Raw genomic sequence first — 16,136 nt, forward strand, 5'->3', positions numbered from 1 at the left:
TAAACTTCTGTGTGTTGTTTGTCTTTAAATTTGTTTAGTCGTAAAAAGCTAAAAGTTTCAAATAGTTCCAGTTAGTAAAGGTCATGTGTAAATAGTTCAGCGTTTCTTTTTGCACTTTCTAATGTATTTATTTTTATTTCTCTGTAGAGTGTATGAATAAAGGTGTATTTATTTCATACACATTTGATATAGTGCATGTTTTTTTACATTAGTAATTTATATTGCACATAACTTTACATTATTGTTGGTAATGAATTAATTTAAACAGCAAAAAATCTGAAGAGCCACTTGGAGCCCAAAGAGCCGGCTCTTTTTAGTGAGCCGAGTCAAAAGAGGCGGTTGTGTAAACAGAGCTGGAATTGGCCTCACTAGTGTGTTCCAGCAGTGCCAGTGTCAGAGCTGCTGACTGGGTCCGTTACTGTCTTCTGTCATAGATCCCATGGGATAAACCAGTGCACATGGGTGTGGTGCTCTCATCAGCCTCAGGTTCGCTCTGGAACTGGTCTGTGTTGGATTTGTGGATCAGGATCAAACACATCCATGTTGTGTTTCCTCTCAACACACACCAGTACATGAAGAGTCTGAAGCACCTTTACTGATCCACTTCCTGTTTGTCACAGCAGCTGCTGATTCCAGCTCTGTGATTGGTTCCACAGTCTGTCCATCATCTGCTGTTCCACAATCCACTGACTAGGGATGGAACCATATGAACATTTCATATCACAGTTATTGTGACCAAAATTATCACAATTATCATTATTATCGCGGTATTGTTGTAATGTGTTCCAAATGTTCACAAACTACTTCTACACACACTGAAATAATGGAACCAAGTTGAATTAAAAAAAACAACAAAACCAACCAAATAAATCAGACACCCAATGTCCTTTCTGTGGCAGAAACCTTCAAATATTCCCATGTCAACATCAAACATACAAATGTGCATTAAAGATAGCACCTTATGGCCATAGGAGATATCTGCACCAGGGCTGGAAATGAAGAGGATTGGATCAATGTTAATGTTATTGTGGATTCTGTTTACCGATCCAATTCCTTCTCAAGTCTCCTATCCATTCCTGAGTGTTTTTTGGAGTGGGAAAACCAGGAGTTGGACAGGTCTGTCTGCTGGATGAGGATCTGAAGCGGCGGGGGCCGGGGAGGCTTTTACAGTAGCGCCGACCCGCTCCGTGCACGCGCTCAAACCAACCGGGTCCGTGCGGGAGTCCGTTGTCCTCAGTCTGTGGAGCTGTGTCCATGCAGGAGCCTTCCAGCAGGTTTTCAGAGGCCAAACATTACAAACTGCACACGCACGCCTGGAGTGGAGCTGCTGGACCAGGAAACCAAGAGCAGCACCGGGATTTTCAAAGTGCCCTAATCCAACACGCTTATCATCAGAAGTAGAATTTAAAGGCTAATACTAACCCTGGGAAATTTTAGCGCGCTTTCTCATTCTAGCGGTAATGGTTCCATCCCTACCACTGACAGAACCTGTTCATTCAACATGTGGGTTCAAATGATCCAAATGATCCAAGTATGACTTGAATCAGTCCAGATCAGTTCTGCTTCAGTGTTTTTAGAATTCAACCATCAAACACAAACTGAACAATAATCAGTTTCATCAAGTCTGGGTTTATTTCAGCTGATTCATGAACGATTCCTCCAGTTGGACTGATCCTGCTCAACCTAAATGTGTCAGTTTCATCTTGTCGTCGTTCATCTGCTGCTGTTCAATCATGTCATAGATTTGGATTTGAACCTTCATCTGTGTCTCATGTGCTGCTTTGGTATTTAGACGCCGTTTGTCAAAGTCAAAGCACAAACACAGTTCAGACAGATTTGGATCCAACCTGATCAGCCTCAGTTTCCTGTTTGGTTCCTCATGTGGACATGTTGGAGTTCTAATCCCAGTCTTGTCCTGTTTTCATGGCTGTCCTTTGTGTTTTTCCTGCAGGGCTCCTGTCTGAAAACAACAGCACTTCAACAGGTAAGAAATGCACAAAGGAGGGATGTGAACTGGGCTGAAGCTGAACATCCTGGTTCAGGTGGTTTTCATCTGAACAAACTGGAGCCAATGCAGAGGATTCAGGAAGGATGGGTTTACAGAAGCTCCACTGAGCACGCTCAGCTCCTGTTCCTGACATTTGGACAAGTGTGGCTTTAAAGATCCACAAGTGAAGGAAACACTGACAAACAGGAGCAGACTGAGCCATTCAATTCACTGACTGAATGAATGAGGGATGAACTGAGTCCGTTTGGACACAAAATCTGTCAGTGGGACTGAAAACACTGTTCACACATGGAAACCACATGTGCTCAAGAATCCAGTCCATGTGGTCCACATGGGCTGGGCTGGTTCTGGACTGGACTCTGACTGGTCTGTCTTATTTCTACAGGGGCGGTCCATTTCAGGTTGGTGGGAGGAGCCAGTGGTTGTCATGGTGACCTGGAGATGAAACGACAGGATGGAAACTGGAAACCAGTGAATGGGAGATACTGGTACAGGAAGTTAGGAAACAGAGTCTGTGCAGAACTGGACTGTGGATCTGCAGTTTCAGTGAGACTCAGAGGGACTCATTCATATACAGAGAGTTGGTGGATCACAAAAGACTGTATTGAATCTGAACTGTGGAACTGCTTTGAATCTAGTTCATCTCTCTATTCATCCCTGGAGCTGACTTGTTCAGGTAAGAGCATGAACACTGAACCCTAACCCTTCCACTGTCACTGTGGGCTCCAGACTCTGTGGACTCTCAGATCCGGGTCGGTCCAAGACTTCAACTCACATTTAATGTGAACTCACACAAACTGAGCAAAACAATCAATACAATCTGTATTAATATAGTATTTATCATACAGCCAAAATGGAGCACAAAGGGATTTACACACACACACACACACACACACACAAACACACACACATAAATACACACACACACACAAATACACACACAAACAAATACACACACACAAATACACACACACACATAAACACACACACACAAATACACACACAAAGACAAATACACACATACACAAACACACACAGACACAGACATACACACACACAAACACACACACACAAATACATACACACACACACACACACACTCCCCCAGGACAGACCCATCAGACATATATATAAATAGAATATAAATCTCCAACAGTAAACAGATCGAACAGAAGCATTAGTTAAAGACAAATTCAAAGGTGGATGTTGAGTCTGGTTTACACATGTCTACATTCTCTGTGACCATCAGGTTCTCCTCAGGTTCCCCTCAGGTTCTCCTCCTGTTCCCCTCAGGTTCTCTTCAGGTTCCTCTCAGGTTTTCCTCAGGTTCTCCTCAGGTTCCTCTCAGGTTCTCCTCAGGTTCCCCTCAGGTTCCCCTCAGGTTCCATTCAGGTTCTCTTCAGGTTCTCCTCAGGTTTTCTTCAGGTTCTCCTCAGGTTCTCTTCAGGTTTTCTTCAGGTTCTCCTCAGGTTCCCCTCAGATTTTCCTCAGGTTCTCTTCAGGTTCTCCTCAGGTTTTCCTCAGTTTCTCTTCAGGTTCTACTCAGGTCCTCCTCAGGTTCTCCTCAGGTTCTTCTCAGGTTCTCTTCAGGTTCTCCACAGGTCTTTCCATAGGTCAGGGTCCTAATGCTGTAAATCTGCCTCAGCCTTAGTTTCATTGTTTCTTATGGAACAGTTCTCAGTCCAGTACCAGAGGACCTCAGGGTCCACCAGGGTTCAGAAGGTCAAAGCCAGTCTCAGAGATAAGAAGGAGCCAGAGCATGAAGACATTTAGAAACCATTCAAAGGACCTTCTAACCAGCCCTGAAACCCAGGGGGAGCCAGTGCAGTGGTTTTAAACCTGTGTAATGTGAGCCCACCTTCTGGTCTTCATCAGCACACGAGCGGCTGAGTTCTGCAGAAGCTGGAGGTGTGAAGTTCTATCTGTAGGAAGAGCAGAAAGCAGAGCATTACTGTAGTCAGTTCTACTGGAGAGAAAAGCAGGCATCAACATCTACGTATGGGCCGGACACAGAACTGGACCCACTCTGGCTATATTCTGGAGATGATCAGAACCTGTTTTTACACGGATCCAAAATGAGGAAGAAAAGTCAGAAGAAACAACCAATAATATCCACGTCCACAAACAAACAGCTGATGAACATCATGTCACACACACAAGAAACAAACACCAACACATATGAATGTGAGTCCACTACAGTCCAGTCAGATCCACTATATAGTCCAAGCCCCAGACCCTGGTCTACTCCAGTCCACTACGGTCCAGTCAAATCCACTATATAGTCCAGACCCCAGACCCTGGTCTACTCCAGTCCACTACGGTCCAGTCAAATCCACTATATAGTCCAGACCCCAGACCCTGGTCTACTCCAGTCCACTACAGTCCAGTCAAATCCACTATATAGCCCAAGCCTCAGACTCTGGTCTCCTCCAGTCCACTACAGTCCCTTAGAGTCCACTTCAGACTCTAGTCTTATTCCAGTCTTCTTCCATCTGTGTCCACAGACTCGGTCAGACTGGTCCATGGGTCCAGTGTGTGTTCAGGCAGACTGGAGGTCCGGTCTAACCAGTCCAGATCCTGGTCCTCAGTGTGTGAAGGACACTTGGACCTTCGTGGTGCCCAGGTGGTCTGTAGGGAGCTGGGCTGTGGGGTTCCTGGGCTCCTCCAGGGGGCGCTCTCTGGAGCAGCGGAGGCTCCTGTGGTGCAGACGTTCACCTGTGAAGGCCATGAGTCTGCTCTGCTGGACTGTGGAAGCTCAGGGGCACAGACCTGCTCATCTGGAACAGCTGTGGACCTTACCTGCACAGGTGGGCGGAGCTTTGACTGACACCAGCTGACATCAGTTCACTCACTTTGAGCTCATTTATCTGTCACTTGTATTTGATCAGATCCTGATGATGTCAGACTGGTGGGAGGAGCCAGTCGCTGTAATGGTGAAGTACAGATCAAACATCATGGAGAATGGAGACACATGGAATATAGTTATTATTCTGACGTCTGGCCCCTGAAGGCAGCAGATGTCATGTGTCGTCGACTGGACTGTGGATCTGCGGTTTCTGGGAGATACTCTGGTTCATCTGATCCATCTGTTCCTGTGTGGTCCATCAGCTCCACCTGTCTTCTCTCTACATCTGCACTGATGGACTGTGTGAGAACAGATTTGTCCTCTAACTCCGCCCTGTTCCTCACCTGTTCAGGTAAGTCTGATGGTGGTCCTGGTTCTGTCCCAGTTCTTCCATGAGTCCATTCAGGTGAGTTTGATCTGAGCTGGGTCAAACCAGACCCAGTCAGACCAGGTCCACACATTGGACAGTTGGACTGAACCATCAAACACATGCAGCTGAATTCAGTTCCAGTCCATGAACGTGGTCACATGACTCTGCTTTCCAACTTTCCATCATCCGTCATATTTCCAAATGTTCTGTGGTCAGTGGGGTCCATAAATTCAGATTTTCTGCTGAGAACTGAAAACCTTCTGCAGATGAATGTGAGAACACGTGTGCACAGACATGGTTCTGCACAGGGAACGTGGAAGAACATTAGAACATGCAGCCATTATTATTAGTAGGAGTATTTAGAATTAGGACAGATTGATCCTTCTAATCATCTGTTTGTGGAACCAACCATTATTTATCTGTCATAATTCTGTCAGTCAGTCTGTCCCAGGGCAGCTGTGGATACAGATGTAGTTTACCACCACCAGAGTGGGAATGTGAGAGCCAATGAAGAATGGATCCTCTGTACGCACTTTGAGTATGTGTTCATAGAACAGAGCTGGAGAAATCTAATCCATTATTCTGATTAGAATTGGAGTATTTCTCACTGTGACAGTAGACTGTATAGAACTGGACTGGGTTCTTCCAAATGAACACATGTGTTGTTAACTCTTTCAAACCTGTCGTGTCATCGCTGACACACCCTGTGCATCTGCAGTTTGGATGGATGGAACTCTGTCACCGTTTCAGACGTTGTGCTTTTCAGCTTTTATTGGGTCATTACGCTCATTTCACTCAGACCTGAACTAGAAGCTGGAGACCATGGGCGCAGATAGCACTGGGGACGGGGGGGCATGTCCCCCCCAGATTTATAGTGACCCGATCCGTCCCCCCAAACTGCTCAGTTTACCGTTCACCGACTCCAGAAGGTGGAGGCCTGGAGCAGATCCATGCTGAGTTGAAAAAGCGAGGAGTTCAATTCTGCACATACTCCTCAGTTCATAACAGTGCACAGCTGATCCATGAACATCCTGGTGTTTGTGCTGTCTACATGCCTACCACTAATGGTGCCTTCAGGTGTACTCGTAAACCACAGTTTTGAAGTCGGAAAAGCATTGAAATCTACAAGCATAAACACTGGGGTTTTGGATTTATTTCAGTAATTGTCTTTTTTTTTAAATTCCATGTTCCATGATGTCCCAGTTTTTAAACTGGGTAGGGCTAAGTTCAGATGTTACGTTTACGAAGCTCCATGTTCCGACTTCACATGTAAATCCAGCGCACCATCTGGACTCCAGCGGTGGTGTCCATATCTGCAGAGGCAGAGCAGCTTCAGTGCGTTCCACAGATTGAAAACCTGGTTGAAATCATCCATGAGTGAAAAAAGGCTCAATGGCAGTGATGTGTGATATTCACCCAGACAAAGTGAACAGAGCAGCAGTATGTTCAGGGAAATGATCAGAGGACACATGTTTTTAGGACCCACTGAGTCTGTTTCAAGGCGCTACGTTTGTTTGGCTTTTATCAATTGTGTTTATTATTTGAAAAAAAAAGTACACCTGTGCATACTTCCAGAGGGAATTCCTGCTGTTTCATTCAAAGTGTGAATTTCATTTCCCATTTCATTCCATGTAGGCTAGACTTCTGTCATTTTTCCCTCAGCCACAGCGCTCACAGGGCATTGTTCCAAAGATGGTTGACAGAGGCATTTTCATTCCTCCTTTTTTCTGAACCATGCTGTGCACTGTCACGTCCCATCTGGGTCCACATTGAGTGCAGTCTGAGTCCGTTTGTTCAAGCCTGTGAAAATGAGCCTAATGTGAACCCAGTGTTAAGAATGCAATGGTAGAGTTGGGCTGGGCTCTGGGTATAGGCCACACAGGCAATCAGAATCTGCAAGAAATCTGAATTAAGCCTCAATATGACAAATCTGTATTCCACTTATCCCACTGTGTGGATTCTGTCGTTCACATTTATTTCTTGTTTATTTCTTATTAAAGCCATGACACCAACTCACGTGATCTGAAACATGCTCAGTATCTAAACAGGTTCAATTATTTCTCATTGTATATTTCTGTCTCTTAGACTTCTTTCTCTTCTACTTCCAGTCCATTGCCATTCATTCTTTACCTCTGTATGGACTGTTTTACAGACATCTGGGATTCCTTTGGACATCTATTGCACAAACCAAGTCCAGTATTAATTCACAGTCTCAAACATTTGACATTTTGCAAATCAACGTATCAGTGATAGTCAATATTTGCAGATGTTCATAAGTCAGGCTGAAGGTTTTTGATCTGAATCAGCTGTTTAAGTCAGTGTATACTTCTGTTCTCAGGCACATTCTGATGTTTAGAATCGATTACATGAAGGCACGATTGCGAATCACTTCAATTTTATTTTATTACTAATTTTTGTACATAGGTTCTTTGCTTTTTTGTAAGAATTCAGTTCAAGATTCTGTGCTGAGAATGAGATTCTTCATCCTGCTGAAATCAGCAAAGGCATGAAGTTTAGTGATTGACAGAGCAGACACATACCAGACAAATAACAGTTTGATCATCTATGAATAGTGTTGATCAGGAAGTGGGGGAGAAAAGCCAAGATTGTAACTATATATATATATATATATATATATATATATATATATATATATATATATATATATATATATATATACATATATATATATATATATATATATATATATATATATATATATATATATATATATTTATATATTTATTTATATATACATTTATATTTACATATATATATATATATATATATATATATATTTATATTTATATTTATATTTACATATATATATATATATATATATATATATATATATATATATATATATATATATATATACAGGGTGGGGAAGCAAAATTTACAATGAACATTTAGTTGTTTTTTCTCAGCAGGCACTACGTCAGTTGTTTTGAACCCAAACATATACTGATGTCATAATCATACCTAACACTATTATCCATACCTTTTCAGAAACTTTTGCCCATATGAGTAATCAGGAAAGCAAACGTCAAAGAGTGTGTGATTTGCTGAATGCACTCGTCACACCAAAGGAGATTTCAAAAATAGTTGGAGTGTCCATAAAGACTGTTTATAATGGAAAGAAGAGAATGACTATGAGCAAAACTATTACCAGAAAGTCTGGAAGATACTATTAAAGAAGAATGGGAGAAGTTGTCACCCCAATATTTGAGGAACACTTGCGCAAGTTTCAGGAAGCGTGTGAAGGCAGTTATTGAGAAAGAAGGAGGACACATAGAATAAAAACATTTTCTATTATGGACATTTTCTTGTGGCAAATAAATTCTCATGACTTTCAATAAACTAATTGGTCATACACTGTCTTTCAATCCCTGCCTCAAAATATTGTACATTTTGCTTCCCCACCCTGTATGTATGTATATATATATATATATATGTGTGTGTGTGTGTATATGTATATATATATATATATATATATATATATATATATATATATATATATATATATATATATATATATATATATGTGTATATATATATATATATATATATATATATATATATATATATATATAAACTATGAAGGTTGATGTTGAAGGGCTGATTTGTGTTGGAATAATTCAAACTTGTGCATTGGCATACGGTCAGATATGATAACTGGTCTGGGATTCGGTTTTAATGCTTTATTTTCTCTTCAGGCTGATTATTTACAGGTGGAATAGTTCAGGTGATGACATGGATAGGATGACATGGATGAAATGACATGGACGAGATGATTTTTAAATCTTAAATAAAGGGAAACAATAACTGTATTACTAAACAATTCCAAACATATTCAAAGAAATTCAATTAACAATACCACAAAATGACTCACTCAGGTATGCATCCATCCAGTCTGTGCATTTAAGTCTTTGTCTGTTCTTCAGATCACAAACAAAGGGAAAAGAGGATGGGCTGGGCCTGAGCCTTCCTCTTAAATGGTTAGGTGTGGCCTGATAGGTGAGGCGAGGTCCTGCCCCTCCCCAACCAGGAAGTGGAGTTTTTAACACACACACATATATATATATATATATATATATATATATATATATATATATATACTGAACAAAAATATAAATGCACCACTTTTGTTTTTGCTCCCATTTTTCATGAGCTGAACTCAAAGATCTAAAACTTTTTCTGTGTACACACAAGGTTTATTTCTCTCAAATATTGTTCACAAATCTGTCTAAATTTGTGTTAGTGAACACTTCTTCTTTGCTGAGATAATCCATCCACCTCACAGGTGTGGCATATCAAGATGCTGATTAGACAGCATGATTTTTGCACAGGTGTGCCTTAGGCTGGCCACAATAAAAGGCCACTCCAAAATGTGCAGTTTTATCACACAGCACAATACCACAGATGTCACAAGTTTTGAGGGAATATGCACTGGTCATGTGACTTCAGGAATCTCCACCAGAGCTTTTGCCTGTGAATTGAATGTTCATTTCTCTACCATAAACCATCTCCAAAGCTTTCAGAGAATTCATGAAGAAGACTGTGTGAGGAAAATGGTGGTCACACCAAATACTGACTGGTTTTCTGACCCCCCTGGACCACCCAATACGGTAAAAGTGCACATTTTAGAGTGGCCTTTTATTGTGGCCAGCCTAAGTCACACCTGTGCAATAATCCTGCTGTCTAATCAGCATCTTGATCTGCCACACCTGTGAGGTGGATGGATTATCTCAGCAAAGGACAAAGGAGAAGTGCTCACTAACACAGATTTAGACAAATTTATGAACAATATTTGAGAGAAATAGGCCTTTTGTGTACAGAGAAAAAGTTTTAGATCTTTGAGTTCAGCTCATGAAAAATGGGAGCAAAAACAAAAGTGGTGCGTTTATATTTTTGTTCAGTGTATATAAATACACATATATATGTATATATATGTATATATATATATATATATATGTGTGTGTGTGTGTGTGTGTGTGTGTGTGTATACGCACACACACATAAATACAGCTTGGTCCCCCCAGTTCTTAAATCCTATGTGCGCCCCTGCTGCAGAAGAAGCCTTTTAGCAGAATTAGAACATGCAGTAAATTGGAAATGACTAGATTGTGAACATTCTAAGTGTTCTGGAAATATGGACAAAAGGACAAAGTCCCAGCATATTTTCTGTCCTTCTCTCGTCAAAGATCATAAAAAAGTGCAGGCGGTCCATTTTGGGCTGAGGGTTGAAAGGCTTCAGTTGTCCACCCTCACACTGCCGTCTGTCCAGGGGCTTTTGTGTCTTTAAACATGTGTGTGTGTTGTTGTGGGTCCACAGACTCTGTCAGACTGGTCCATGGTTCCAGTATGTGTTCAGGCAGACTGGAGGTCCGCTCCAACCAGTCCTGGTCCTCGGTGTGCGAAGAGGATTTGGACCTGAACGACACCCAGGTGGTCTGTAGGGAGCTGGGCTGTGGGGCTCCTGGGCTCCTCCAGGGGGGGCTCTATGGAGAGGGGGAGGCTCCAGTCTGGACCAGTGAGCTCCAGTGTGAAGGAAATGAGTCTGTGGTCCTGGACTGTAGGAGGTCCAGCTCAGCTGGGAAGACCTGCTCACCTGGAACAGCTGCAGGACTCACCTGTTCAGGTACCAAGGGGGCGTGGCTTTCATAGGACAGACGTTTACAGGTACCAAGGGGGCGTGGATTTCATATGACAGACTTTTACAAGTACCAAGGGGGCGTGGCTTTCATACAAGAGACTTTTACAGGTACCAAGGGGGCATGGCTTTCATATGACAGACTTTTACAGGTACCAAGGGGGTGTGGTTTTCATATGACAGACTTACAGGTACCAGCGGGGCGTGGCTTTCATATGACAGACTTTTACAGGTACCAAGGGGGCGTGTCTTTCATCTGACAGTGTGTTTGTGTGACTCATGTCTTTGTGTCTCTGCTCAGATCCAGGTGGGGTCAGGTTGGTGGGACAGCCGAGCCGCTGTGCTGGTACTTTGGAGATCCAGCACCAGGGACACTGGAGACCAGTAGAAGACCACTTTAAAGACTGGGACCTGAAGTCTGGATCTGCTGTGTGTCAGTATCTGGACTGTGGATCAGCTGTTTCAGTCAACACAACAGATGATTCTCCACGCAGACCTGTGTGGAGGGTCTCAGTTCTTTGTGTAAAGCTGACATCTGGACCCAGGGACTGTGTTGGACTACATGGTTCCTTTAATCTCCCCTCTGGTGTGGACGTGGTGTGTTCAGGTACAAACGGACACAAACTGTGTCTGAACTGAATTCTCAGTGACCAGATGGTTCTGACTCTGACGTTTAAAGTTCCATCGAATGAATCTGTTCATTTCATCAGTTGATTATTTTGTCTCAGTTCATTGTTTTTTGGGTCAAATGTGTCAAATATTGACCTTTGACCTTTGGAACGTCCAGATCCCAAATGAACGTCTTCATTTGGACCAGATGAGGCTGAAAACACAAACAGATTTCCCATTAGTCTCATTTAGGACAAAAGGACCAAATGTTGACATGTGAGACTGTAAAAGCACCACATGTGTGTCCTTTTTTACCCATAATGCCTTTGAAGGTCAGCTGTGCTCTAAATGACCCATTCGTCATGTTTTCATTGGTCAGTGTTCATCCCATCCCAAACTCCTGTGGATCAGATCCATCTGTGTCTCTGAGGAGGATGGATTCTCTGACTGCTTGTTTGTGCTCATGTGTGCTGCTTGGTCCAATCATGTCTCTGTGTGTGGACAGATCTGCTGCCTCAGCCCAACATCTCCCTGTCTGACGGGGTCTTTGAGGTCTACCGGCAGGGGTTCCGGGTGCTGGTGTTCTCCGACTTCACCGTCACCTGCTCCGTCCGACCGCAGTACCCGGGAGGCTCCTTCCGGCTGATCTCCGACACCGAGAAGCCCCTGAACCTCACCCTGCCGGCCGTCAATCACTCCGCTCGCTTCCTGTTGTCTTCCATGGGCTACGCCCACCGAGGGAACTACACATGTGTTTATCACGTGGACGTTTATAACCGCAGCTTCACGTCGTCTCAGAGCTCCGCCCTCTATCTGACTGTGGGAGGTAACGTCAGGACAAACACACAAAACACCCACAATGCATCAGTAACAGTCACATGACCATGTTCCACAACGTTCCCAGTGAGCAGAGTGAACAGGTGTGAGCAGAACCACGATGGTAGAACTGAGATCAGGTAAAGCCGGTCCAGTTGAACCTGTCAGAGACTGGGCTGAACCAACAAACACTCCTTTAATCTGAGCTCAGTTCAAAGCACAGCTGAGTTTAAACCCAGGTTTAAACCCAGGTTTAAAGCCAGTCCATCCAGTTGAATGTGAAGCCCAGTTAGAGTCCACAGTTCAAGGTGCATCTGTACATGTGTGTGTGTGGTCCACATGTCCAGGGTCTAGAGGGGGTCCACTGGTATCAGTCACTCTATGAGCTGCAGCAGATGGAGGTCTGGACCAACACAGTTGGACACATGCACTGGAGTCCAATCTGTCCAATAGGACCAGTCCACTTCAACAACATCAACCAACACTTTGAAGTCAACTTCAGCTCAGAACTCAACTCATGGAATCTACAAACCAGTCCCACTAAAACCTGTGGGTCTGAGTCTGAAGGTCCACAATGTCCACAGGTTAAAGTCCAACCTAAACTGGTCTGGATCGGACCAGTTGGAGACACTGGTCCTGTTTGTTCATTCTGTCTCGAGTGTCCACAGACACATTCAGTCTGAAAAACGTCTGAACCAGGGTTTTATTAGAACTAGTTCAGATCTGTCCAGTGGAGAATTACTGCACTGACCCATGGGTCTGAGCTGCAACAAGCAATTTAAGACCAACTGAGGCAACCAGCAACTTCTCATGTCTGAAACAAGTGTGAGATAAAACATGTCCTGTGGTCGAGGAACAGATGGAACTGTTTCAGAGGTGTCTTCCTTTGGTCGGTTCCTCCACGATCCAATCAACTGCCAGGATGAACAGAACTCTTGTGCTGCTCCTGTCTGTACGTGGACAGGTTGGGACACTTGTCCTTTCTGTGCAGTTGGTTCCTGGTCCATGGCCTTCACAACGTTGACTAGTTTCTCTGGTATTCCGTAGTGTCTCCTGAGTTTCCAGAGTGTTGGAGCGGTTTGTGTCATCAAATGCTTTTGGACAGTAGTTGAAGTGGACTAATCCAGGCAGGTTCCACTCTACAGACTGTTCCACCAGGATCCACTGGGTGCTCTGGGACCAACACCTGACCTGTTCTGGTCAAATCCAGCCTGGTTGAACCCAGCTGGTCCTCTGCTGCTGGTTTGATCCTCTCTGATAGAGTTCTAGTGAAAATCTGTCCAGGTGTGGACGAGAGTGTTCTGCCTCTGGAGTCGTTCCCTTTGCTTTGGTCTGCCTTCTTTGGAAACTTGTCCAGGTGTCCTTCCTTCCTTCCATCCTTCCATCCTTCCTTCCAATCCTTTGGTATTTCTTCGTTGTCTTCAAACACATGTTCCATGGGCGTTGTTTTAACCCTTTCATGCACAGTGGTCACTCCAGTGGACATTTATTCTCCAGCTGTTCTCTTGTATATTCATGGATTGTATTGTTTTAGTTCCATATCAGCCAACACAGTGGACACTTAAATGCATCATCCCATACACTGCAATACATTCCATTGCTGTAACTTTGCTGTTCTTGATAAACTTGATCTGCAGGAACATGTTTGAGTGTAAATCAATTCCTTGTTATTGTTATGAGGAGTTTTTTTTAAACAAAAAGTGTTTTTTTTTGCATATTATCTCCATAAATTGAGTAGTAACCGATATTAGAGTATGTTAAAACGTGAGATTTGCAGCATTTTAATACATTTTTTTTTCATAGTTTTCACACAGTATATCAGTAAATATATTTCTTTGCTTCAAAAATTAAACTCATGGTGTCCAGCTGAGTGGATATTTTTGCAATTCCATGAAAATCGGTTCATAAAAAATTCAATCGCAGTGGTTTTTTTAATCATGCCTTAGGACGAATAATAACACAAAAAAATTCTTGATTTACGCATGAAAGGGTTAAAGGTTGTTTCTATTATGTTTCAGACTTGGTGACAAATCTGATCATCAGGGTGGTGGTCCTGGTCTCGGCTCTGCTCATATTTGATCTTTGCCTCTTCTTCTTCTATAAGGTACGTTCACATCTGTCCTCAGTGGATCCATTGGACTTCAGACTGAGTCTCACACATCGGTCTGAACTGGACATGTGTGCTGCCATGTTTTTTCCAGGTCTCCGTGAAGCGGATCCGAATGAAGGCGGAGACAAATGCGATGAGAGTTGTGGAAGAAACCTCCCATTTGTAGAGTCCCAGTGGTTCAGTGTGAGTCCAGCTGATATTTGGATCGGATCAGCAGTTTCACAGCTGAACCAATAAACGCCTTCATTCTGTTCGGACGCTTCAACATCCATCAGCGTCTCAGCTTCTATTCAGAGTTTATACGCATGTAAATACGGCTTCATTCTGATCATATTCTGAGTTGTTTTTGAAAATAGTTTTTACTCAGAATAGTCCAAAGAGTTCTTCACTCTGTGTATGATGCTTTTATTCAAACAGTAGAACAACATTTAGACTGAAATATGACTTTTTATGTGTAAAAAAAAAAACAGACTTTGATTCCCTGGGCGTGATGCTAAAACTCCATCCATGGTTGACTGAGGAGTTGAATTGTGGGTAAAAATTGTGTGTAGATTGATGCTTCCTGTGTAAATTCCACCATTTGTCCAAATGTGGACTGAACGGAAACGCCAGCATTTGTCCAACGACGGACCGACCTGCTGAGATTAGATCTGATCACTCTGTCACCACTTGGAAATGGAAACGGAGAAAAGCTTCTGTTTGTGTTTGATTGGAGTTTGATTGGATCTGTGAGTCAATAAAAGTCTGGAATAAATTAATCTGATTTCAATAAAAACAGGATTTGATTGGACGGTTGTTGTTTGATTGACACAGTTTTGACATTGATGTGATGGATGCTGGTGATAACAGACATCTAAGTCTAAATAATCCAGACTGAAAGGGTCAATGAAATCCCATTCCACAGAAGAAGTGTCCACAAGAAGTGAAGATGGAAGACCCACAAACCACATGACAGTTCAAATATCAGAATATTAGCAATTATTGGGAAAGTCATAGAATTACTGAGCACATGTCCCTTCTATCTGCTGTATTTCTATCTGTTGTATTTCTGTCCGCTGGATTTCTATCTGCTGTATTTCTATCTGATGTATTACTATTTGTTGTATTTCTATCTGCTGTATTTCTATCTGATGTATTTCTGTCTGTTGTATTTCTATCTGCTGTTTTTCTGTTTGCTATATTTCTATCTGCTGTATTTCTCTCTTTTGTATTTCTATGTGTTCTATTTCTATCTTCTGTACTTCTATGTTGTATTTCTATGTGTTGTGTTTCTATCCGTTGTATTTCTGTATGTTGTATTTCTATCTGCTGTATGTCTTTCTTTGGTATTTCTATCTGCTGTATTTCTATCTGTTGTATTTCTATCTGCTGTATTTCTGTCTGTTGTATTTCTGTCTGTTGTATGTCTATCTGCTTTATTTCTGTCTGTTGTATTTCTATCTGCTTTTCTTTCTGCTGTATTTCTATCTGCTGTATTTCTATCTGTTGTATTTCTATCTGCTTTTCTTTCTGCTGTATTTCTATCTGTTGTATTTCTATCTGTTGTATTTCTATCTGCTGTATTTCAAGGTCAAGGTAGATTTGTTTTGCAGTCTAGGTGATTGCCTTGGCGTTACAACAACACATACATTAAACATGTAAGACAGGCACTGGATCACACTTACAGACAGGACAAAAAGACAGGACAAAAAGTGCCCAGTGTTCCACCATTCATCTGTATAGCAG

At 42.5% G+C, this 16,136-nt stretch overlaps 1 protein-coding gene and 1 long non-coding RNA gene across 2 annotated transcripts; both read left to right on the plus strand.

The window, feature by feature from the left end:
• The first annotated feature begins 4,783 nt into the window (after window positions 1-4,783).
• Window positions 4,784-10,600, plus strand: LOC115432206 (uncharacterized). Its single transcript, XR_003937174.1, has 3 exons — window positions 4,784-4,815; window positions 4,897-5,205; window positions 10,559-10,600. It is a non-coding gene; the product is annotated as an uncharacterized LOC115432206 (long non-coding RNA).
• A 452-nt stretch (window positions 10,601-11,052) lies between these two features.
• Window positions 11,053-14,897, plus strand: LOC115431708 (uncharacterized). Its single transcript, XM_030152330.1, has 5 exons — window positions 11,053-11,067; window positions 11,240-11,483; window positions 11,991-12,311; window positions 14,320-14,405; window positions 14,503-14,897. The coding sequence occupies exons 1-5, from the start codon at window positions 11,053-11,055 to the stop codon at window positions 14,575-14,577; spliced, it is 741 nt and encodes a 246-aa protein (XP_030008190.1). The 3' UTR covers window positions 14,578-14,897.
• The last annotated feature ends 1,239 nt before the right edge of the window (window positions 14,898-16,136 follow it).

This window comes from Sphaeramia orbicularis, chromosome 13 (genome assembly GCF_902148855.1).
Source record: "Sphaeramia orbicularis chromosome 13, fSphaOr1.1, whole genome shotgun sequence".
Taxonomy (NCBI): Eukaryota; Metazoa; Chordata; class Actinopteri; order Kurtiformes; family Apogonidae; genus Sphaeramia; species Sphaeramia orbicularis.

What these genes read in the sequence shown, in the direction of transcription:
- LOC115431708 (XM_030152330.1), top strand. An exon ending in TGTGGACGTGGTGTGTTCAG is followed by an intron (nt 11,484 to 11,990) that starts GTACAAACGGAC and finishes GTGTGTGGACAG; the next exon opens with ATCTGCTGCCTCAGCCCAAC. An exon ending in CCTCTATCTGACTGTGGGAG is followed by an intron (nt 12,312 to 14,319) that starts GTAACGTCAGGA and finishes ATTATGTTTCAG; the next exon opens with ACTTGGTGACAAATCTGATC.